The sequence below is a fragment of the Dermacentor albipictus genome, chromosome 4, assembly GCF_038994185.2.
Source record: "Dermacentor albipictus isolate Rhodes 1998 colony chromosome 4, USDA_Dalb.pri_finalv2, whole genome shotgun sequence".
Lineage (NCBI taxonomy): Eukaryota > Metazoa > Arthropoda > Arachnida > Ixodida > Ixodidae > Dermacentor > Dermacentor albipictus.
In genome coordinates, this window is record NC_091824.1 from 137,622,737 (window position 1) to 137,645,990 (window position 23,254).

Genomic DNA, 23,254 nt, shown 5'->3' on the forward strand with positions numbered 1-23,254 from the left:
CGATTTCAAACAATTCAATATATTCGCTTTCTGCATAAGATAACTCGCTTTCACATATTATTATTATTATTATTATTATCATCATCATCATCATCATCATCATTATTATTATTATTATTATTATTATTATTAATATTGTATTATTATTATTGTAAACATATATACACTTCTTTTCCCCCTGGAGGTGGGAAACTCGAATTCACCTCCCCCAATACACTACATCTCCAGACTCGGAGTGGCGCGCTGACACTGGCAAAAACGCCGAAAGCAAGTGGGGCTATACTAATCCAGGTACAACCAAGTTAGGAAGATCCACTAAGCTTCAACGAGACACTCCCTCACCAGAAAAGGAATTGGCCTCCCTGGTGCATATTCGGCCACCCCCTCCCCAAATGACCCATTCAGTTACCCAATGGCCTCCGTCCTTAGCAGCTGCGGAGCACCTGACCAAGATGGCGGTCAGTCCTGTAACGCAGCAGAGAGTGCTGAGAATCTCTGGACCCGGACAGGCCGCCAGTGAAAACTGACCCTTGCAACGTTTAACACCCGAACCCTCTCGAGTGAAGCTAACCTAGCCGGACTCTGAGGAACTATCAGGCATTGTTTGGGATATCATTAGCGTAGTTAGGTTAGAAGAACTGGTGAGGCTTATACAGCGCTGACAAATGGCCACGTCCTCTGCTGTAGAGGACTACCAGATAAGGAGCAGTTCGGAGTAGGATTCCTAATCCATAAGGACATAGCGGGCAACAGTGACATAAGGACAAAGCGAGCAACATTGACGAATTCTACACAGCATTAACTAGGGGGTAGCAGTAGTCGTAATAAAGCTGAATATGAAGTATAGGATAAGGGTAGTACAAACCTACACTCCAACCTCCAGTCACGATGCTGAAGAAATAGAACAGTTTTATGAAGATGGTGAATTAGCGATGCGAAAAGTGCGAACTCAGTATACGGTAGTCATGGGCGATTTCAACAGAAAAATGGGGAAAGGCAGGCTGGTGAACAAACGATTGGCAACTACGGCGTGGATTTTAGGAACACTCGAGGAGAGATGTTGCTTGAATTCGCGGAAAGGAATAAGCTGCGAATAATGGACACCTACTACAGGAAGCGTTGGAACAAAAAGAGGACCGTGAAAGGCCCTAATGGTGAAACAAGAATTCTTACTTTCTGCCGATCCGAGCATATATTTCTCGTCAAATCTGTGCGACACGCATACATCTCGTTCAATTTCTCATACAAATTTTTCAAAAGAGTAGTGCAGGATGTAGAAGTGTTAGGTAAGGTAAAATGTAGTGATCATAGGTTAGTTAGGGCTAGCATTTACCTCAATTTCACGAGAGAAAGAGTAAAATTGGTCCAGAAGAAACGGGCCAACTTAGATGCAGTAAGCGTAAAAGCAGACCAATTCAGGTTGACACATCCAAACAAATATACAGCCTTAGAACAGAGAGATGAAGAGGACATTTATGAATTGAATGAAACCAAAACTAGGCTGCCTTCAGAAGCAGCAATTGAAGTGGGAGGCAAGGCACCAAGGCAACCAGTAGGTAAGTTATCCTAACTACAAATGACCCAATAAAACAACGACAAAGAATGAAAGTGTCCAACTCAAGAGATCAGATAGAATTCGCGGAACTGTCAAAACTGATCAACAAGGAGAGAATAAGGGATATTCTAAATTATGAAATAAAAAAGGCTGAGGAAGCAGTAAAAGATGGACGCAGCCTGAAAACAGTGTGAAGTAAACTAGGCGTCGGACAAACCATGTTGTATGCACTGAAAGAGAGGCAAGGTAATATCATCAACAATCTCAAAGATATAGTAAAAACAGCGGATGAATTCTACATTGACCAGTACAGTACTCAAAACAGCCATGGTATACCTTCATTCGAAGTAGTAATGAACAGGTTACAGAGACTCCTTTTATAACTAGCGATGAAGTTCGAAGCGCCTTGCAAAACATGGAACGGGGAAACGCGGCAGGAGAAGATAGACTACCATACGATTTAATCAAAGATTGTGGAGACATAATGCTTGGAAAACTAGCGGTTCTTTATACGAACCGTCTGTCGACTTCAAGGGTCCCAGAGAACTGGAAGAATGCCAACGTTCTACTAATCCACAAAAAGGGAGACGTTAAAGAATTGAAAAATTATAGGCTCAGTAGCTTACTTCCAATATTGTGTAAAATATTCACCAAGATAATCTACAATAGAATAAGGGCAACACTGGACTTTAGTCAACCAAGGCAACAGGCAGGTTTCAGGAAGGGATTCTCTTCAATAGATCACATCCATGCCATCAATCAAGTAAATGAGAAATACGCAGAGTACAGTCAGCCTCTCTTTATAGATTTCATAGATTACGAAAAGGCATTTGATTCAGTCGAGATACCAGCAGTCATAGAGGCATTACGTAATCAAGGAGTACAGGACGCGTACGTAAATACCTCGGAAAGTATTTACAGAGATTCCACAGCTACCTTAATTCTCAACAAGAAATGTAGGAAGATACCTGTAAAGAAAGGGGTCAGACAAGGAGACACAATCTCTCCAATGCTATTCACTGCGTGCTTGGAAGAAGTATTCAAGCTATTAAAATGGGAAGGCTTTGGAGCAAGGATCAACGGCGAATATCTCAGCAACCTTCGATTCGCAGATGACACTGTCCTGTTCAGCAACACTGGGAATGAATTACAACAAACGATTGAGGACCTTAACAGAGAGAGTATAATAGTGGAGTTGAAGATTAATATGCGGAAGACAAAGATAATGATCAATAGCCGGGCAAGGGAACAAGAGTTCAGGATCGCTAGTCAGCTTCTAGAGCGTGTGAAGGAGTATGTTTACCTAGGTGAACTACTCACCGGAGGAGACCCTGATCATGAGAAGGAAATTTACAGAAGAATAAATTTGAGTTAGAGCGCATTCGGTAGACATTGTCAGATCCTGACAGGAAGCTCCCCATTGCCATTAAAAAGAAAAGTGTACAATCAATGCATTCCACCGGTACTGACATATGGGGCAGAGACTTGGAGACTGACAAAGAAGCTCGAAAACAAGTTAAGGACCACGCAAAGAGCGATGAAACGAAGAACGTTAGGCATAACGTTAAGAGACAGGAAGAGAGCGGTGTGGATTACAAAGCGAACAGGGATAGCCGATATTCTAATTGACATTAAAAGAAAGAAATGGAGCTGAGCAAGTCATGTAATGCGTAGGTTAGATAACGAGTGGACCATTAGGGTTACAGAATGGGTGCCAAGAGAAGGGAAGCGCACTCGAGGAAAACAGAGGACTAGGTGGGGTGATGAAATTAAGAAATTAGCAGGTGCTAACTGGAATCGGTTGGCGCAGGACAGGGGTAATTGGAGATCGCAGGGAGAGGCCTTCGTCCTGCAGTGGACATAAAACAGGCTGATAATAAATGACGAATGATAATACACTTGACAGGAAAGGGAAAACGAGTAGCAGGCTGGCAACTATCACCGGAAGGGGCACAACGCCTAGCTACTCTTCACATATTAATACCACAATACCAATATTCACAATATCAATACAGTCTCTGCGAGATTTTTTATAGCTCGATTTCCCGGACCCGTCGATTGTACATTGACGTACCTGCGCAGCATCGACAAGAACTCATAGAACGAATCTATAACAGCTACCGAAATATCGGCCGCTTTTACGTGCGTATTTCATGAATAAACTTATACATTTCTGCATGTCTGGGCGCACAGCATCTTTGCTGAGTGTACAGTCTGAGAGTAGAGAACAGGGTAAGCCATTTCGCAGCGTCGCTAAAGAACAAAGAGAGAGAATCCACTTTTATATTGAGCCCTTAGTAAAGGTTGGTGCGCGCTGGCACCGGATGGGGTGGAAACAAAGCATTCGATCGATATTCGATAAGACAAGTAATGCGGACAGATTGGTATGGTGCATGGTTCGCAGCCAGCACTGAATAACCGGTCGCGTTGTCTTCGGCCTCGACGGAGACTCTTGCAAAAAAAAAAAAAGAGAAACGAGAAAAGAGACCGAGGACACTTAAGCACTTCTCATGAGTTGTGAATGTGAAAACATTAATGTCCAATTGAACGCCGCTGAGCGGTCCTTCGAGTTAGGAGCTCCACGTGGGCAAGCGAACACATTGAGACACATGGCCGGTGCACTTCGATCCGTGACGTCATGATACCTTGCCCGACTGCGATAGAATCTAATAGAGAAACTCCCGAGTAAGGTGCGGGGATTTTGACGTCACCACTTTCGTCACGCCGGGCATGGCGATGGGAATTTCGGCACAAGTAGCATGATGTCATAAAACAGAGTATACACAGGCCTGCTATCTGGGAGGCGCTGGATTAGCCCAGGGAATAAGACACTCGGCTTCTGAGCGTGAGGTCGTAGGCTCGCATCTCACCACCGCCAACGTTTTTCCTTTCGAATTTATTCAGTTTTTAATAGATTAATTTCTTTATAGCGATTACCGAGGTGAAGTTAAAGCTCAGACGAGAGCTGTCGCGGACAAAAATAAAAAATGAAATTATGGTGTTTTACGTGCCCAAACCACTTTCTGATTAAGAGGCACGCCGTAGTGGAGGACTCCGGAAATTTCGACCACCTGGGGTTCTTAAACGTGCAGCTAAATATAAGTACACGGGTGTTTTCGCATTTTGCCACCATCGAAATGCGGCCGCCGTGGCCGGGATTCGATCCCGCGACCTCGTGCTCAGCAGCCCAACACCTATAGCCACTGAGCAACCACGGCGTGTCTTGTGCGGACAAGGAACGCACGGATAACACACGCTTCCGAGAGCGAGGATGACGTGGCGTCGCGGCGATGCCTTCTCCCCTCACGAAACACCTGGCGCGCTATCGCAGCAGAAGGTTCTCCCTTTCACCCGCTCTGCTGGAAATTGAGATTTAGTTGTTTCGCTGCTACAGGCGCCGGCTTTTCCGCTCAGTGGGTGATTCGATACTTTAGCATCGAGATCGATCCGTCAGGTATGAGAAACACTGTCGAATTGGGCTGTCTAATTATACCCCTGTCACACTGGCACCCGCGAAATCCGTTAACACGAAACTCCCTAAATGGAAATTTACGGCAATGGAGTTGCGACAGTGCTACAAGCACAATGCGAGAAACGGCGCTGCTGCACTTCCTTTCGCATTCATCTGCTCACATATACAGTTGCCGTTAAAGGTAGCTTTTTTAGCGCAGCATGATATCTGATAAAATCACAGCGAGAAAGATTGCTGTATGTTACCGCAATACTTTTGTTTTCCAAGCATAGCGAAGTTGAAAGCGATGCTGGCCATGCTGCGCTCTTGCTTTCGTGCGTGGGCATGTAGGTCACGTTGTTCGACCGGTGCGCTTCGAGTTGTGATTCTGTGCTGTGTAATCGCGCGTTTGTGTGTGTTAGAGGTGAGCTCAACTGCTTCTAGATGAGTGACGAAGCTGATAAACAGACGAAATGGCGGAACGACATTTCTCCACGAACATTGGTGCAGAGGGTCCAGCGCTATGTCCTTAAAAACAGATTAACATCTCCCATTACGTGGCGTATAACTCAAGACAAAATAAAAAATAATAGTGCTAAAATTTGTGAGTCAGTTACGATGATCTTATTTGCGTGGCTTTCTTCGCAGATGTAGCTATCTGGAAAGAAGAGTACTCCATCCAGCAGTAAGGGTCAATGCCGAACTCCCTTCGACAAAATCTCCATTTAACTTGGCGCAAGGGAGACCGTGTGACACGGTGCACATTCCGTTTACCTAAAGACGAAGGAGTTAAAAGGAGTTCGTGGGTGTCCGTGTGACATGGGTATAAGCCCGACCCCTCACTCGATCCAGTCCTGCCGGGCTCATGTACACGTAGTCATATACCCAACGTAAAGCCACTGGTACATCTAGTTCGCAGTTACCCAACGAGACCATTTACTTTAGGCTGATGGTAAAAAACCACAACATGACTCTGAAGCTGTGCCGCAATTATCAGGTAACAAGAAGGAAAAACAAAGTAAAAAAAGGAAAAGCATTGCTGTAGTTCGAGATATTGATGGTCAATATCTTTACAGACTCCAGATCGGCAGCCCGAGCTTTCGCCTCCGGCTCGATCTCAAAGGAGGCGGCGGCCATCCTCGGCAGCGAGGGGGCTGCTGGTTTTCATAGCATCAAATGGTTCCCGGCCCATATGGGAATCAATGTACACTCTGAGCTTGTTAACGCCAATGAGTTGGCCCATGACTGTGCGCGAGGTCTTACACACCGCGGCGGTTCAGGTGGACTCACGGGCGGCGACTTAGGGCTGTACAGGGATTCGCTTCGCACCTTCCACGAAGTCTTGACACATTATCAACTTGCTCGGCGGGCCTTTCCGCTACCACACCCTAAACTTAATAGACCACAATCGTCGGCGTTTCGCACGCTTCAAATGGGGTCATTTCCCTCCAGGGGCAGATTCAGTCACTTCGCGCCTAATGTAGAACCCCACTGTCCAGACTGCTGGGGAGGCGTACTGCTCCTTGTCCCATATGCTCTGGCAATGCCCTGCGTTACGCAGCTCATCGCTAACCACTCTAATCGACTGGGAGGCAGCCCTTAGGAGCGGCGACCTCTCAGAGCAACTACGGGCTGTCCAGAGGGCCTGCGACAGGGCGGAGGACCACGATCTTCCGACCCCGACGTGGGTGCGGCCCGCGACGGCTACGGGGACTCCCTGAAAAGGGAGGTACCCTAACGCCGGTTCCTCAGGACCATTAATAAAGTTCCTTGTCTGTCTGTCTCTTTCACGTTTATAATATATATATATATATATATATATATATATATATATATATATATATATATATATATATATATATATATATATATATATATATATATATATATATATATATGGGGTATTACGTGCCAAAACCGCGGTGTGATTATGGGGAACCGAATGATTATGGCGTCCCGAATTGTTTTGATCCTGTCGGGTCTTTCATTGAAGATCAGCACCGACCGAGTGGCACACACCCAGAAGAGCTTCATTGAACAGCGGTACCTACCCAGTCTCGCACATTGCAGTGACCCATGTCGCCGTGAAAGACGTTTGTTGAAGATTGGCATGTATGACACACACAGCACAGCGGCCCGATACGCCACCCAATCGACCATGAATCAATCTTCAGAACATTCAGACACATAGATAGATAGATAGATAGATAGATAGATAGATAGATAGATAGATAGATAGATAGATAGATAGATAGATAGATAGATAGATAGATAGATAGATAGATAGATAGATAGATAGATAGATAGATAGATAGATAGATAGATAGATAGATTAACGTGTACTGAACGCATGTTACGCGGATGTTTTACAGCAAAGCTGTATGCCTCTGCCGTCCAAGGAAATTTTCGTGTCGTAAGCAAAAAAAAAAAAAAAAAGAAAGACTCCCCATACGGGGGCCGATCTCGAAGACAGTCCAATGCCGGGCCGACCCGCGGCGGAGGTGAAGCAGGCGTTAAGCACTTCCCGTACGTGGTCCGATACCGAAGATAGTGCAATGCCGGGCAGACCCGCAGCGGAGGTGAAGCAGGCGTTAAGCGCTCCCCATACGTAAGCCGATCCCAAAGATAGTGCAATGCCGGGCCGACCCACGGCGGAGGTGCAGTTCTCCATTATGGGGCCACATACACAGCTTCGCTGGTCATCCTTCTTCACAGAGTGGAACGGCACTGAAATTCTTTTTGGATTCTTCCTCCGTCGAAATGCGGCCGTCGCGGCCGGGATTTGATCCCGCCACCTCGTGCTTAACAGCCCAACGCCATAACCACTAACGCGAAATAGTTGAAGCGTATTTTATAAGGAAGTCAGGTGACAAGCGCGTCAACTGTCCGTGTTTGGCGTTGCAGGAAAAAGAAGTGACATTTCTTTCAAAGTGTCTAGGAACGTAAACTTATTGACCATACAATCGTATGTATGAACTGTATGGTTTATATAATCTTTTGTAAGATGATGCGTGCATGATGCAGCTGATGCGCATTGCATAAATAGATGCTCGTTTGAAATAAACGCTAGTTGAATGTTCAGCGCCCGTCTTGTCGCATGTGTTCCTTTCGTCTTCGTATTAAGTGCGTTTTTATGAAAAAAACCACAGCGGTTTCTTTTGCACATGAGTAGAAAGACGCTGCTGCGATAAGCGCAGCGTTCACCGTCGTAAACCTCGAACGTATTCGTTCGAAATACTGTCTCGGCAGATAAGAACGGGGGCGCATTAACCGAACAGTGACCTTCAAGGAGGCGCTCGCGATATATAATTGTAGACTTTGAATGAATAAATAGCGTCGCTGCGTAGCCGCTAAGTACACGTGTACGAACATATAACTTTTCTTGCGAGAAGCGATTGGAAACTGATTTTCGCAACCTATATAGTATACTTTCACCGACAAGTTTGGTTCACAAGTTCAAATAGCAACCTGCAAGTACATCCTATGGGAATTCCTTGCAACGCGCTGTCATTATCTTTCGTTACTCTTTAACCCGTGTTTACCGTACGGAATGGAATTTTTTTTACTTTACACGTTGGGTAAGTGGTACCTGGAAAATCAAGGCTATTTTTATTTCTGGAAAGCTTGCGTTTTGATTTGTTATCTAATAAATGCTTCGAAGGCCTCTTACGGGAGTAAATGCTCGTCCAATATTTACGTCTGTTTTCTAAAGTTGATGAGTATGCTTCCCCTGCTTGTGTCCTGCCCGATTCAAACCCATCAAAGTGTTACCAACTCTCCATCATGTCTAAGGTTTACGGCTAAAATATGCTTTCTATTCGTTATGCCTCTTTTTTTTTCTTTCAGTGTTAATCTTCAGCTTCTCGAATCGTTTCGCCGTCGTCCAAGGAACGAGTACGGTCGCCACTGCTTCGGGCGTGGTTATTGGAAAGGAAGTATGCCACGATTCTCACTGCTCGCACTCTTTTCTCGGCATACCTTTCGCCGAGCCTCCGGTGGGAGCTCTGCGGTTCAAGAGGCCAGTAGCCAAGAAGCCTTGGGGAGGTCTACTTCGTGCAGTCGAGTTCTCGAAGCCGTGCTTTCAGAGGCGAGGCAAGATCCCTGCGGTGCCGTGGCAGGCCGACGAAAGCGAGAGCAGTGAAGACTGTCTGTACCTCAACGTCTGGACGCCGTCGAACCGTTCGTCGGACACTTTGTTGCCCGCCATGTTGTGGCTGCACGGAGGCTCGTTCAGAATTGGGTCGGCCAACCTAGACGTGTACGACGGCAGCGTTCTGGCCAGTTACGGACAGGTGGTCGTCGTGTCGACGAACTACAGGCTCGGCGCCTTCGGTTTCATGAACGCCAACACGTCCGACGTACCGGGAAACGCGGGCCTCTGGGACCAGTACCTCGCGCTGCGATGGGTGCACGACAACGTCGGCGCGTTCGGCAGCGACCGCTCTCGAGTGACACTGTTCGGCGAGAGCGTTGGTGCCGCGTCGACAGGCATGCTGGCTCTCTCGCCACTGTCCAGGGGGCTCGTCAGAAGGATCATCATGCAGAGCGGGACGCCGCGGTGGCCCCTGCATCTGGAGAACGAAAGTGGCGCAGCCGACGCGTCTAGGCGGGCGCTCGACCTCGTTCGAGACGTAGGATGCCTGTCAGGTGACGCTTTCACGCCAAAAGCTGTCGCCTGTCTACAAAACGTGCCGCCGGAGGACGTCGCCAGCGCAGAACTGAGGATCTTCAGTGACCACGTGTTCACCTTCCTGCCGAGCATAGGTGACGCTCTAGTTCCCGTGGCTCCCATAGAGGCGGTCGAAGAAGACGTAAAGCTCCCGATCGACGTGATGATGGGGACGAACGTGCGAGAAGGTGCCATTCTATTTTTCATGGGAAGTACTCCGGATGGCGTCGCTAAGAATTGGACGAGTTCCTCGGCGGGACTTGACGTGGCGTTCGGACGCGCCTATATCGCCCACGTCTTTGCTGGCTTCCCAAAATCGATCGTTGAACGGATCAGCGAGCGCTACCTGGGAACCTTAAGCAAGCGGTCTGCTCCCGAAGACGTCTTCGCCGCGCTGGTGTCTTCCGACGGCGACTTCATGTTCAACTGTCCAGCACTGTTTCTTGCCGATTCCTTCTCAAGTCGAGTCGACGTTCTGCTCGCGTACAAATTCGGGCACCGCGCCTTGCCCGCTCCATGGCCGGAAGAATTCGAGGCTACCCATTCAGACGAGATCCAGTTCGTGTTCGGCGCACCACTGCGTCATCCCGGCAGATACTCTACGGAAGACGTTCTCATGAGCGAGACGATCATGTCGACATGGGCTAGTTTTGCACACACGGGGTATGTATGAATTATTTTGCGCAGGCCTCGCTGACGGGGCTTTAATTTATTCACTGTGGTAATGCTTGTTTTTCGCTGTTTTCGAGTGTAGCCATCAAAGGGTCCGCAAACCATTGATGTTGCAATCGATAGGCCATGCAATTTCGGATTGTGGAAATTATTGTGCAAAGCGCGGTATGTTTGCCTGCGTGCATTTGTACTGCCGCTCAGCAGCAACCGTGAGTTGAATGAGCGGAAGCGGAACGACAAGGTCTGCATATAGAACATTTTATAGGCTTGACATCACAAAAATTTGTACTGACCAGGTCGAAATGTTGACTCGAGCCTGTATTTGCTATAAGAATACATTTCGCTTTCGGTTATTTTCCTTCGTCATTGGCTCGGACGTGGCTCACACGTCGCCGTTATCGCTTGGATGGGGCTCTCGGCGCGACGCATAAGAATGGAAAACGTAGTTGAACGTTAAAAAAAGGAAGCGAAACCGAGAGGGACAGTTTTGTTAGTCGCACAGTGCGTATAACCTCTAAACGGCACGTTTTATGAATCTCACCAATAACCCTCTCCCCTGCTTATATGGTACTGAACCATCCTCGTATAATTACTACTTTCTCTTTTGCAGGACTCCCCAGCTTCCTGGTCGGAAAGCGTGGCCTCGATACGACAAAGAGCATCGCTCTTACGTGGCATTTCAACACGGCTCGGTCACAGTGAATCACGGTCTGGAAGGCCAAAACTGCGATTTTTGGAAGGGGCTCATCTGAAAGTTCGTCTTTGTCCACAGCGATGAATCCTGCCACATTTTCTGTGGGGGAAATCCGCTGCTGTGTGTCCGGCGGCAATAAACAGTTGATCTGCGCGTTTTTCCTTTTTATATACATATATATTTGGATAGGTGATCTTTAAGTTTCACAGAATGAAGAACGTGATGGTAACGTCCCGAAAACGGGTAGCAGCTGTGTGTTGCAGAAAACGAGACGCACGCAAGATAACGGGTTTTATTTGGGACAATGTATCGGAATATTTTGTTTGCGCATGACCAAGAACTGCCAGACCACTCGAGTGATGATTCGGGCCTGTGTTGCCTGGTTCGTATCCCCTCGTTACAGTGACGGTTGCCGGCAGGCAGGTAAACGACGAACCTCTGGGAGACGAAAACTGTTCAATCTGGATTCGCACGATAAGCCAGATCTCGTAACACTTCGCAGACGAATGTGGCGTGGCTGAGCGGCAACGAATCGTGCAACAACCAGCCTGTCATCGGCTTCCTTGTGTGGGGCGTGATTTGGCGGCACTGAGCCCCCTCATGCTCATCCGCAGACTGAACTGGCGATCCGCCCCTTCGTGTGAATACTTCTTTAACGGGTGAACTCGGGCTGTCGGAACAAACTCCAACTGTGCAGTCGAGGTTGCGATACTGGCAGCTCAATCGGCGATTGCAGGATGCGATGGCCCTGCGCGACTCTGCCTGATATTAAAGGGTAGCTTTCTTTGCCCTTTCCTTCGATTTTCCCACTGGTGCTGCTGCTGCTGTGGCTGCTGCTGTCTGGGACACCGCGTCGAGGGGTGGTTCAAAGCGTGTGTATACATGTCAGGAGCGTGGCAGAGAAGAAAAGAGACGCGAGGAACTCGTTTGGACTGCACCGCGTAGAATGTGCACAGTACCTCCTGGAGCTGCCGGGTCGTCGCCACATAACTGTCAAGGCATAGCTGTAATTATCCGTGACCCCCGCAAGCGCTTACCTTTCTACCAACGTGCAACTACAAATGGAAGCTAGATAGAATGGAAGAGATGAGGGGAGAGAAGGGGCAGAGAATGGCGAGTGAATAGCAACAGCCTTGTGAGTATTCGCTTGCAGTTCCAATACAAATACAAGAGATGGGGGTGGATAAAGAAAAGGTGATGTGTGAAGGCAAGGAAATGAAAATTAAGTTTAAGGTAAGGTAAGGTGCGTTTCTGCTATTTCTGAAAAATAAAACCATGCAAATCTGTCTAGCGGACAACTTACGCAGGGTGTGCAGAAGCAGAGCCTCATTAATTATAGCGCACTGCAGGGTCCAGGCGACACAACGGAAGCAGTCGCACGTCAAATCAGCACTACTGTGCCCGCCGCGGTAGCTTTGAGGCTATGGCATCGCTTGAGGTCGGGGATTTGATCCCGAGTGGGGAGGAAGAAGTGAACAGAATGGGACCAAAGCATTAGCCCAAAGAACTACAACAGCTGCTATTCTTACTGATCTACCATCTCTGTGATTTTCCCTTACCACGTATAGTAATTCGCCCATGTTAAATCTCTTTGACTTGTTAGTTCCTGCTCATCTGCAATATGTTCATTTGATTTGGCTACCCGGTCATAAAGCTTCTTTTTTTTTAAAATGAAATTGACGATTCACTGGCAAAGATTGCGCCCAGTCCTTCCTGTTCTACCAGCGACAGTACGCATCACGGTGGTTACATTGAGGACGCATTCAATTATGAAAGCTTTATCAGACCGAGTACTGACTGATTCTTCTCATTACTAGCAACTGGTATTTCCCTGGTGTAATGAATCGTGTAGCGCAAGTATGCTTGGGCAACAGGTTGTCTCCCGTCGGGTAATGTCGAAAATGCATGCTGCTGGCCGAGCGCTGCCGATGAGATCAAGAACGCCCTGCCGCTTCCTCTTCGCCAGCCACGATGCAGCCGACATTGTTCATCGAACGCACGCTTGAGAGCAGTAAAATATCACTGCGCAAATGCTCCGTCACGTGGCTTTTTTTAATATTTCGCGGGCTTTCTTTGCAACCCAGAAAAAAAGGATTACGTGAGACGTATCGTAAAGGAAACAAATCGATCGGTGGTTTCTGAAAGTTCTCTACAAATGTGCGTATAATACTTGGGGTCCTCAGCCAATAACGAAAAAAGTTGGGTAATTAAACATAATTAATTATTGAGTTATGGGGAAAAATGCATGGGTTACTATAGGCTATTGCGAATAGTATGCGTTCGGTTCAATTCGTATAACAGCTGCTGTGATTTCCTTAAACATCACAGACAGCCTCGCGTATCACTGATTTTTCTTTTATTTATTACAAGATTACTCTACTTCACCGCTCTCTTCGATTCCCCGCACGCTGAAAACGATATTGAAGCTATGAAGCGCTCATCGATGCTTAGTGCCTGGTAAGTGTTTTGACATGGAGCGCTGGGTTGATTATCTTTCATGGTGACGTCCTATTAAATGGAGAAGATAAAGGAGCTTTGCTTTTTTTCCTTTTTGCCACGAAATGCGCGGCTCCTCGTGTTCGATTGAGCCTAATTAGCGCATACCTTCATATATCTGTAGATTAATGTGCACCATTCATGTAGTTTTCAAGACGCTGGCAGCTTGTATACGTAATGCTTACATATCAAACCAACCCAATGTTTGAGACTTTTTAGGACATCAGCCGAAACTGGAATCGCTCCGTCGCCCGAGCTTCCCATTAAAAGCTCTGACGTTCGCCAAATGGGGACGTGCTGGCTTTCAGCCTTAGATGTGGTCTCGGAGAAACGCGCAATGCATTCACCTTGGAGAGCGGGCGGAGCCTGGCGGGTTTTGTCTCCACTCGGAAACGGTGCCACGTCGTTTCGCTTTGCACCGCAAGCAACATTGACATTAGCGACCAACCAAACGACCGCGTTTACAAAGCGACAAACGAAAAAAAAACAAAAGGCGCGTCTTTTATTTGTTGACCCCCGGATCCAGGACAAGCGCGCGTAGACTTACACAAAGCCGTACTTACATAGTACAGCGTGCGCGCCAAGGTCGAGCAAAATAGGCAAGCGACATTACAGCTGCTGACTGCGAGCATCGCTGGGGCATCATTGTGTGCGTGTTTTGGCGGAAGGGATCTGGGCCACGCTCGACGGCATCGCAATAACGACCGGGATCGCAAGCACCACGTCCGCGAACCGGCCGAGACAGTCGCTCTTAATAACACGTCTCGCGGCTGTAGAGGTAAACGGCACCCCCGGCTGGTGGTGTTGCCTTGACTATACGCTGTTTCAATGTGCGAGCGTCGTGTGCTCACAGACCTTCCCGACAAATGAAGCCTGTCAAATGAGGGCACGTGCCGGACGTCAAAAACAAGCATGCGGCACCGTTTGAGTTCGCTGCTATTCGTTCTGCGTGGAGGAATAATAGCCTGCTGACATGGTTCGCTTTTCGTGCGATTCATTGAGCCTTTGGCAGGCAATTACAGAGAAGTCTCACCGGGAGAGATTTCTCTTTGACTCGGCACGGCGTATTCGGCGTTTCGGCTTCCTAGCAGAGGGAGAGAGTGATTGCAACCGTGTTAAGTGTACGTCTGACGGTCATTTAAGAGTCGTTGCGGCTGCAAATTTCAAAGAGCGCAAGAGAACGGCGATGCTACATGCCTTGGTGTACACATTTGTTTCGTAGTGAAGCTCCTGAAAAGCCATGAGTCAGTAATTATTTCCTGTTCGCTTTAGTGAATTTTATTGTGCTCTTAATACTGTTGCAGGCAGTTTTGTATCAAGTCTCATAGTCGTAACGAGACAAAACTGATCAATAGAAATTTATAACCTTAATCATAAGTCCAAGACCAACTTGCGTGGTAGATGCGTGCGCCTTTGTTAACTAAAAGCACTTTGGCAACGTATAATAACAGAGAATTACTTGACGGTAATGGAACTTTCAACTTTGCTTCCAATAGGGAGCACAGTAACGTGGTTCGGGTTAGTGCCGACTGGTTGCTTTCGTGGCTTTCTCTTACAGTTCGCTTTGATTGGATGAACTCAGCGCAAGCGAACGCTACGAAACGTATCACCTACATCGCGTTTGGGAACACCATCTGTAAAATGTCGTTTCTGACGGCGCATCGGTTGCTAAGCTCACTGGCGGGATTTATATCAGCCTAGTGATGTGTCGCGCTGAATGCTATGTCACGCGAAAGTAAAACCACCCCTCAAAAGTAAACGCTCGAGAATATGCTTTCTGAAAAGTCCAGGCTATTCGACGGGAGAAATTAAAGCAAGCTGTGTACCGCGTGTGCAACACGTGACAAAGTATTCAAGTTTCGATTTTTGTTGGATTATCTAACTATCTTCGATGCAACCCCCCCCCCCCCCTCGCCCGTTTCTAATTCTTTCAGTGCGATCCCTTGGTTGGCTTCAACTCTCGGAGGCCACTCCAGATCGTTACTGCATCAAAAGAGTCACGAAGGCAGCGTTCTTTTGTTTTCAATCAAATTTATTGTTTCAAAAATAGCCTTGTGCTCCCCATCGTGTTCCCAATTCCAGATTTTACTCCACATAGAGTATCTGATGCGTTTCCATTTTCTATTTGTCCGTTCGCTTAACATTGCAGAGGGGGCAATATGCATTTTAAAATCTTCCTCCACACAACTACAGTATGCAAGTAGACCCAGCACACGGAAAACAAAAAATAAGATCAATATTAAGGAAGGACACTTGGATTTAACGCATCTATATGCGCCCATTAAGTATTATTTGTGCGTTCGCTTTTTTATGGTGTGTTTTTGCATCACAAGTAACTAGCCCAACAGCTGTCTACGAGGCAGCGCAGACTGCTTTGCACGGTGCGCGTGCTGCAGTCACACATAAAGAACAAACTATGATTAGACGAATGTATAAAAGCGGTGGTAATGTGGGATTTTGTGAACTGCCGCAGTGCTGTGACCGCACCTGGCAGAGTGAAGCGGTCGACATTTGTTGGGCTCCAGGTTTGATGACGCGCCAGTCAAAAGCTGAGTGGGTTACAACCCACTGAAGTGGGAGCAATAAATTACATGCGACGATACTATCGCACTGGTGAAAACTAAGCGCTATTCAAGATGGGATTCACTACGCTGTGCACGATGCTTCGCTAAACTGAGGCGCGCCAAGAAACAGAGCGCATGCGCCACAGCTATGGATGAATGTCTTCGGTGTAGGCTCCTAGAAACTAAGAAACAAAAAGAACATATAATGGGCTGCGATGAAAAGTAATGGAACATATTTAGCCACCGGAAATGAAAGAGATAGTTTACATTGACAAGGCTCGAGTCTCAATCGCGCTATACATCGTCTGCCGAGTAGGATGCGTCATCGCAGTCCGTTAGACGTGGAGCTGGGGGGCAATATATCCAGTCCGTTTTATATATGTGATCGCTAATGGCGGCTTCAGAATTAAAAAAAAAATTATCAGTTCGCACAGTTGTCGGAAATCTGGGGAGATATGAGGGAAATTAATGTCCAGAATGGAACCACCGGTTGCTTGTGCGTGTGCGAAGTTGGTGCGATATATTCGATGCATATATTGAGTCTCCATGTGTGTAGTGTATAATTGAGGAGACTGTATGGGAGGATGGATACATACCGTCTATGTATAGTGAGTGTGCGTTTTAGCATGACAGTAGGAATGATGGGTAAAATAATTGTGCATGAGTTGCGTGTATATATCGAAGATAATGCGATGAAAGGAGGCAATTCGTGACACTGGCAGGCAATGCTTTGTCTAACGTCTATTAATCTCGCCTTCTCGCATATTCATTCCCATATTACATTTCACGTTCCATATAAAATAAAAAGAAATATGAATGTTTTCGCCAACCAGACTTCAAATGAAAGATGAGAACAGTATGGACAACCGCCTTATGCAGTTAACACTTCTAACTCGTAGAACATGATAATGTCACTACGTCCTAAAAATGTCGGTTGTGTGCGTTTGACCTCGAGCTACTTTGACTGCTAAACGCGCGAGAGGCTTCATAAACGTGTTCCGCGAATCAAAAATCCATCCTAGCAGTGTTACGCCAGAGATCGAAGTTGTGAAACGTCCTCCAGAAGGAACAACCTTCTGTTCTAGGTCCTATCTCTGTGATGAAGCCCTTAGATGTCATGTCGAGGTACAACGGTCGCTTTGTCGAGTACTTGGGCCACGGCTCTCCAGACGGTGTTTTTGGTTTCCTGTAAAGAAGAGGAATCAATCATTAGAGAGACACTACAGAAAAAAGTTAATTCGACCGAGAACGCTAGACATCCCGGATAGAAAACTATGAATGCTTTCTGCCAGAAAGTGAAAGCTTGATATATTAAAGTAAGCAAGAAGTCAAAAGTCAATAGGCGGCACAGATTTAGCAACAACAATGCAGCCTCCGTAAAATGCTCTCTCATATTGTTGCAACGGAGGCTATATGGTTTTTGGGGAAAGAAAGCCGTTACATTCGGACATATATATAGAATATAATTCAACGAGTAGATTTTGCAGACCCTTCGAAGGGGGAAAGGACCCAAATGTTGGGAGATACCTCGTGCACTCTGACCTTACGCAATGACGCCAACAGCTCAGAGGTTTGGGCTCGAGATACGTTAGAGCGTTTTAGCATACTATTATACCGTTAACGCTACCGCTTGCACCCCTTGCCAGCTTTTCGGGTGCTAAAAAAACTCGCTAAGCGCATGCACAGCGCAGCTTAGCTAGATGGATGGAATGCGGCATGATAGAAATGGCAAAGGTAAATATAATGAGGCCTAAAACTCTCCGCTGTGAAAATAAAGTTGTGCCTTCAGGTTCTAATTTTCTGTCGACCGAACACATGTGAGAGCTTAGTGAAAAAAAAGAAAACATGCACTCGTCAAGAATAAAAGAAAAAATAAAGAACAGACGTCTCGGGTACCGTACGGGTCCCTTGATCCCAATGAAGATATGAGCAAGGGAGCGCGGCTATTTATGGGTGAGGTGGCGCAGCGTATGTTTGGTGGTACCAATATGCGTAGCGTACGTGTGGTGGCACCAATATGTTTTCTCGCCAGACGAGTTTTCGTCGAACACTTGACACTGCGAAATTTTTAGAGCAGTAAATACAATGGTCGTTTCTATTGCCCAGGGAAACATAACGAACGAAAAATCTAACCTATGATGGCACAGCGCTAATGCGTTCGTTAGGAACGGGACATATGTGTTATTTTTTCCTCCAGAAAGTTGACGAATACTGCGAGGCGCCTGGCATAAATGGAACCGATACCAAAAATGACTGAACACGTAATTACTGAACAAAGCTTAATACCTATGCTGGCTAACATCCTAGTCCTTTTCCTCTACAGGACAACAATACACACTCGTATATAGACATACTATGTGTGCACAGGAATAATAACTCACCCGTTCTTCGCAAAGGATACCCAGGCGTCCATCATGGCGACACTTAGCTCCTTTTCCACAGTCGTATACCTCTCGGGGTGGCGAAGTGGTCGGCCGAAGACGAACGGGATTTCGTCGAAGTGGGTCGCCGAAGCCCACATGGGTCGCTCCTGCCTTGCAGTGGCGTGGCTGAACCGATAGAAGTAAACCGTCGCGTTGTGGTCAGCAAGCGCCTCGGCGAAATACTTCGTCGGACACGTGTACAGGTAGTCGCCGATGAATTCGAAAACGTGTTGCCTGTTGTGCAGAACGTCCAGGCCTCTCAAATTAGAAGCGAAGTAGTAATACACGCCCTCAGTGGCCTGAGAGCCTAAGTGCTTTCTGAAGCCATACTCGTTGAAGAACAGCTTTATATAGTGCAACAGTTTTAGAGAGGTGAACTCGGACGAGTTCACGAACGTCCTCCACCTCATGTGTCGCAAGAACTCCCACGCGCCTTCGTTGATGTTCGACCCGATCAGGACGTCGGCTTCGTTGAAGAGTCCCATGCTGAACGCCATGTGGGGGTTCAGCGGCAGAAATTCGTTGTCAAACGTCGGGCCGTACATGTGGTAGACGTCTTCGACGCCACGCCGCAGAACCGCGTCGGCGAGCGCTTTCTCGAACTCGTCGTCGATCTGCTTCCGCGTTCGCATCGTGCAGTTGCGCACCCTCTTCACGGACTTCGTGTTGAGCGGCACGTGACCTTCCATCATGGAACTAGTGCGCAGCTTCCAGAAGGGTCCTCCGCTTTGCAGGATGGCGCGCTTAAAGAGTCCCGTGCTTAGCGGAGATATCATGTGCATGGCTATCGAAGCCGCACCGGCGTCCTGCCCAAACAGAGTCACCACGCTCTTGTTGCCGCCGAAGAAGACAATGTTATCCCTTATCCACCGCAGGGCCAAGTTCTGGTCGTGCAGACCCTGGTTACCGGGAGCCTCGTCTGAGGCGGCATTCAGAAAACCTAGCCTCCCGAGTCGGTAGTTCATGGAGACCACGACGACTTCCCCGTACGCAGCGAGCATGCCGCCGTCGTAGAAATCCCAGCTAGACGAGCCCAGAACGAAGTCGCCGCCATGAATCCACACCATGACGTTCCGCAGTTCGGCGGAGTCGGTTTGCGCGGGCGCCCATACGTTGAGGTAGAGACAGTCCTCGCTGCAGTTGTACGACTTTCCCGGCATTGGAGGCCAGCCGAAAGGGTTCTGCGGACACTGGTTCGGCCGCTTGGTTGCGTTCAGCGTTCCAGGCCAGGGCTCGATCGGCAGAGGTTTCCGCAGGCGCAGATGTCCGACTGGAGGCTCAGCATAGGGAATACCGAGGAACACGTTCACGCTCTTGTCCAGGTATTTGACTGTTTCTCCGGAAATGGCGCCGCTCCGAGTCGTCACCACGGGAATGGGCTTGGGGTCGTTCGGTATTGTGCGACCGATGACTACTTCGGTGGCGTCAGATGCCCATTCGGCGTGAATCATCAGGCAGAGCAGAGCGATCTTGTACGCGATCCAGAGGAGGCTGGCCATCTGTATGCGACGGGGCACAAAACAAAATATATATTATTTTAATCTGCATATGCGAATGAATGAATGAATGAATGAATGAATGAATGAATGAATGAATGAATGAATGAATGAATCTTTTTTTCAATTTCTAATCATATCACAGAAGCAACGCAGTTGCAGGTTACTTCTCTGTCTGTGGGCTCACTTACGCGGCAATTGTATTCTGAGATAAAAGAAAAGTCGCAGTTTGGCACGAAAGGCGGACCATCGATTGCGACAGCAAAGTAGTAGACAACTACACGAAGTAAGGATACTAATTTTATCGGCCGTATAAACTTGTAAATGTTGGCTTGCTACCTAAAAGAGCAAACGTGGTGTCATGTGCACACAAGCAATCATGAACCAATCTCACTCGATCGCCGTGGAAACTCGCTGTAGAAACGCTGGAGTGAGGAAGCGCGGCAGCAGGAGTGAGCGAATTGACCTTCGTGCTGCCTCTCGCTTCAACTCGAACAAAGTGGCGAGAAGACAGCGCACACGAAGCTATCAGGTGTACCTATACGCCTGGATTCTGTCCCCAACGCAGATCGCTTTCAAGATAATGCCCGCGTGCGGCCGCTCCATATGCAGCAGCCGTGGGAGTAGAAACCCCCCCTCCCTCCCCTCCCGATACATTGCGTGCGAGGTAAGACGGCGCGCTCCCTGCACGCTTACCTCCCTTACGCGCACGTGATTGAGCCACCATCATCGTCTCACCCTAGAAAGCTTTCACTCACACATACAGCATACGGCGCGCGGGGACCATGTTACCGCCCTTGGAGCTTATGCTGAACATGACGGCGATGCCAAAGGCAGAAATGCGCCTGGAGCGTCCATATAATTGCTATCGCAATAAAAAGAAAGAAAGCGCCAGGCAAAATGCTATAACTATTCTCTGAGCTGACAGTGGAGGAGTCCTAAGTAAGCCTTAAGGCTGAATATAACATCTAAATATTGCGTAGGCATGACAAGGGTAGCAAAGCCCCATGACAAGAAAACTATACACTTGAAATATCCATTTGGTGTATAGCTGGAAAACTTGCCTAGTGTCGCAAGTGTAGTAGACGCCTTTTCCACAAAGTGTAACTTTTCTACATTAAAGTGGATCAAATATTCAACGCTTAGTATCTTGTAGGTTCAACTGCGTGCATTTTAAAAATATGTTGGAGAAGTACACTGATTTGAAACGTCGATAGCGCGACTTATACTAACAAAGCTGCATAACGTAAATGGCCATTTGTTCTTCTCCGCATTGTAATAGTTTTTAAATCGTGAAGTGTTTTCCGTCTCCTTTTATTCACTTAGGTATTGACTTACACATGCCTGATGACCAAGATAATAAATATCTACAAAAGAAAATGCACTGACCTCTCACTGCTCTCGCACACGGATGACAAGTTTCACCAGAGTGTACAAGCCTCAAGTTGTGCAAGTCTCATGTAAGTGTTTTAATTACACATAATTTAGGAATGTCCACCTGCCGTACACCATCACAATTCAAGGCACTAAGAGACATTCCAGCACGAGAATTAAGGTCAGTGAACACACTGTAGCCCCTCGCAACAGAGAACTGCAAGATGTCTCCTCTGTATTTTAATCGTGGCAGTGGCTCAAGAACCCCTCACCACACGTGACAAGTACGTCAGCATTTCACAGAAACCGGAACTGTAATGAATGAAACTGCGGCACAGCTCGGCGGTACCACGTAAGTGTTAAGCTACATGCAATTATTTCTGGATACTGCCCGCAACGCGTGACTTACGTTACAACCGCTTAAACTGGACTTGCAAGTCAGGTCTCGTAGTCTGCCGTTGCCCCTATGCTGCACTTGCCTTCCGCGCTAGCGGTAGCCAATCGCCTACTGGCGTAAGTTAGGAGCCGATCGAGCGGCACATAGTGCACCCGCGCTTGCCAGCCGATAACTCACCTGTTGTGCACGGAGGCGTGACCTTCGTCACACACTGTCGGCTGTGTCTTGCCGCCAAAGCGTCGGAACGTGCCAATGTCAAGGTTACGCAAACCTTCGGTGCAGGTCTGGCGTGGCGGCGGGTTCGTTGTCGTCGGCCACACAAAAGCGTCGACCCTTATCTCACTGCGACGGGGACAGGTTTCTCCTCGCGCGGGACTCTCTCTCGATCGTGGCCCGTAGGGTCGCGGTCCGCGCAGTGCGGGCGTCACAGTTCGCCGCGACGCTTCCGCGTGTTGTGTGGCGGCGGCGGCGGCCCGGCGTGGCCCTCCTCGAAATCCGCGGCGAAATCTGGCCCCGCGGCCTGTGCGGGCATCCCGCCGGTACTGGCGGGGCGTGGCGCGACCGCCAGCGTCCGGAAATCGCCCGCGAACGCATGCATGCATAAGGAGGCCCGCCGCCGCGAGCGAGCGCTGGTCCGCGAAGAAGGTGCGAAGACATTCCTGCGAGGCGTTGACCCTGGCAGTCTCAGCGGCCGGGTCGAGAAAGCCGAAGCGCCTTCCTTCGCGAGGGCAAGAAGAAGGTGCGACGGCGCGCGCGCGACTCGATCCCACGACGGAAGGCCAAAAAACCCGGAAGCCGCTGTACAGAGGGTGTCCCAGCTAACTTTAGCCAGAGTTTTAAAAAATATGCGAATGCCACGTAGCTGGACAGAACGAAGGAAATGTTGTTTGCCGTCGCTTGGAGACACTCAAACTATTTTTACCATTCCGCCGAATTAGTTAATTAGTCTTAATTAGTTAATCAACTTCTCTAACATTATAATGAGATAAGAAGTGTCAGTGAGAAAATGATAGAGCGACATGAAAACCTCCCGATAGAGCGTTCTGTTCCTCGATACGTGCTACGTAAAATTATCTTTCCGAGTGTCAAAGAAGCCCGCGAATAGACGCAAAGTGCCTCGAGCGGCCACTCGCGCGGTTCCGGATTGTTTCGGACGAAGGGGAAGGCCCCACATATAAACGCTGTTGCATGGTATTATGGTATTATTGTGGCGCGCTAGGAAATGCGGTATGCGCTACTGCCGCATTCATACAAATGCGGCTACTGTACCGAAGGTGGGAAATGTTTCTTGATGCCTGGTCGTAAGAGATGATGGCGTAAGAGAAACAAGTCAGTAGGCATAGGCTGCAAATCGGCATATCGCATTGAGGAACTGCGCTTATAGGAAGTAAATTGAAATTCTCAAAAAGGTTGCCGTAACATTGCCACAACATTGTCATAGCAACGTGACCGATCAAATTTTG

The 23,254-nt window shown here is 47.9% G+C and overlaps 2 protein-coding genes across 2 annotated transcripts; one reads left to right on the forward strand and one right to left on the reverse strand.

Annotated features, from left to right (window-relative positions):
* Window positions 1-8,338: 8,338 nt before the first annotated feature.
* Window positions 8,339-11,194, forward strand: LOC135895782 (acetylcholinesterase-1-like). The gene is made up of 3 exons (XM_065423948.1): window positions 8,339-8,584; window positions 8,853-10,338; window positions 10,958-11,194. The coding sequence occupies exons 1-3, from the start codon at window positions 8,557-8,559 to the stop codon at window positions 11,097-11,099; spliced, it is 1,656 nt and encodes a 551-aa protein (XP_065280020.1). The 5' UTR covers window positions 8,339-8,556; the 3' UTR covers window positions 11,100-11,194.
* Window positions 11,195-15,615: 4,421 nt separating this feature from the next.
* LOC135895769 (acetylcholinesterase-1-like) lies at window positions 15,616-22,397 on the reverse strand. Its single transcript, XM_065423928.1, has 3 exons — window positions 21,969-22,397; window positions 18,483-20,023; window positions 15,616-17,287 (listed from the first exon to the last, which is right to left on the reverse strand). Exons 2-3 carry the CDS (start codon window positions 20,021-20,023, stop codon window positions 17,107-17,109), a joined length of 1,722 nt encoding a protein of 573 aa, XP_065280000.1. The 5' UTR covers window positions 21,969-22,397; the 3' UTR covers window positions 15,616-17,106.
* Window positions 22,398-23,254: the final 857 nt, after the last annotated feature.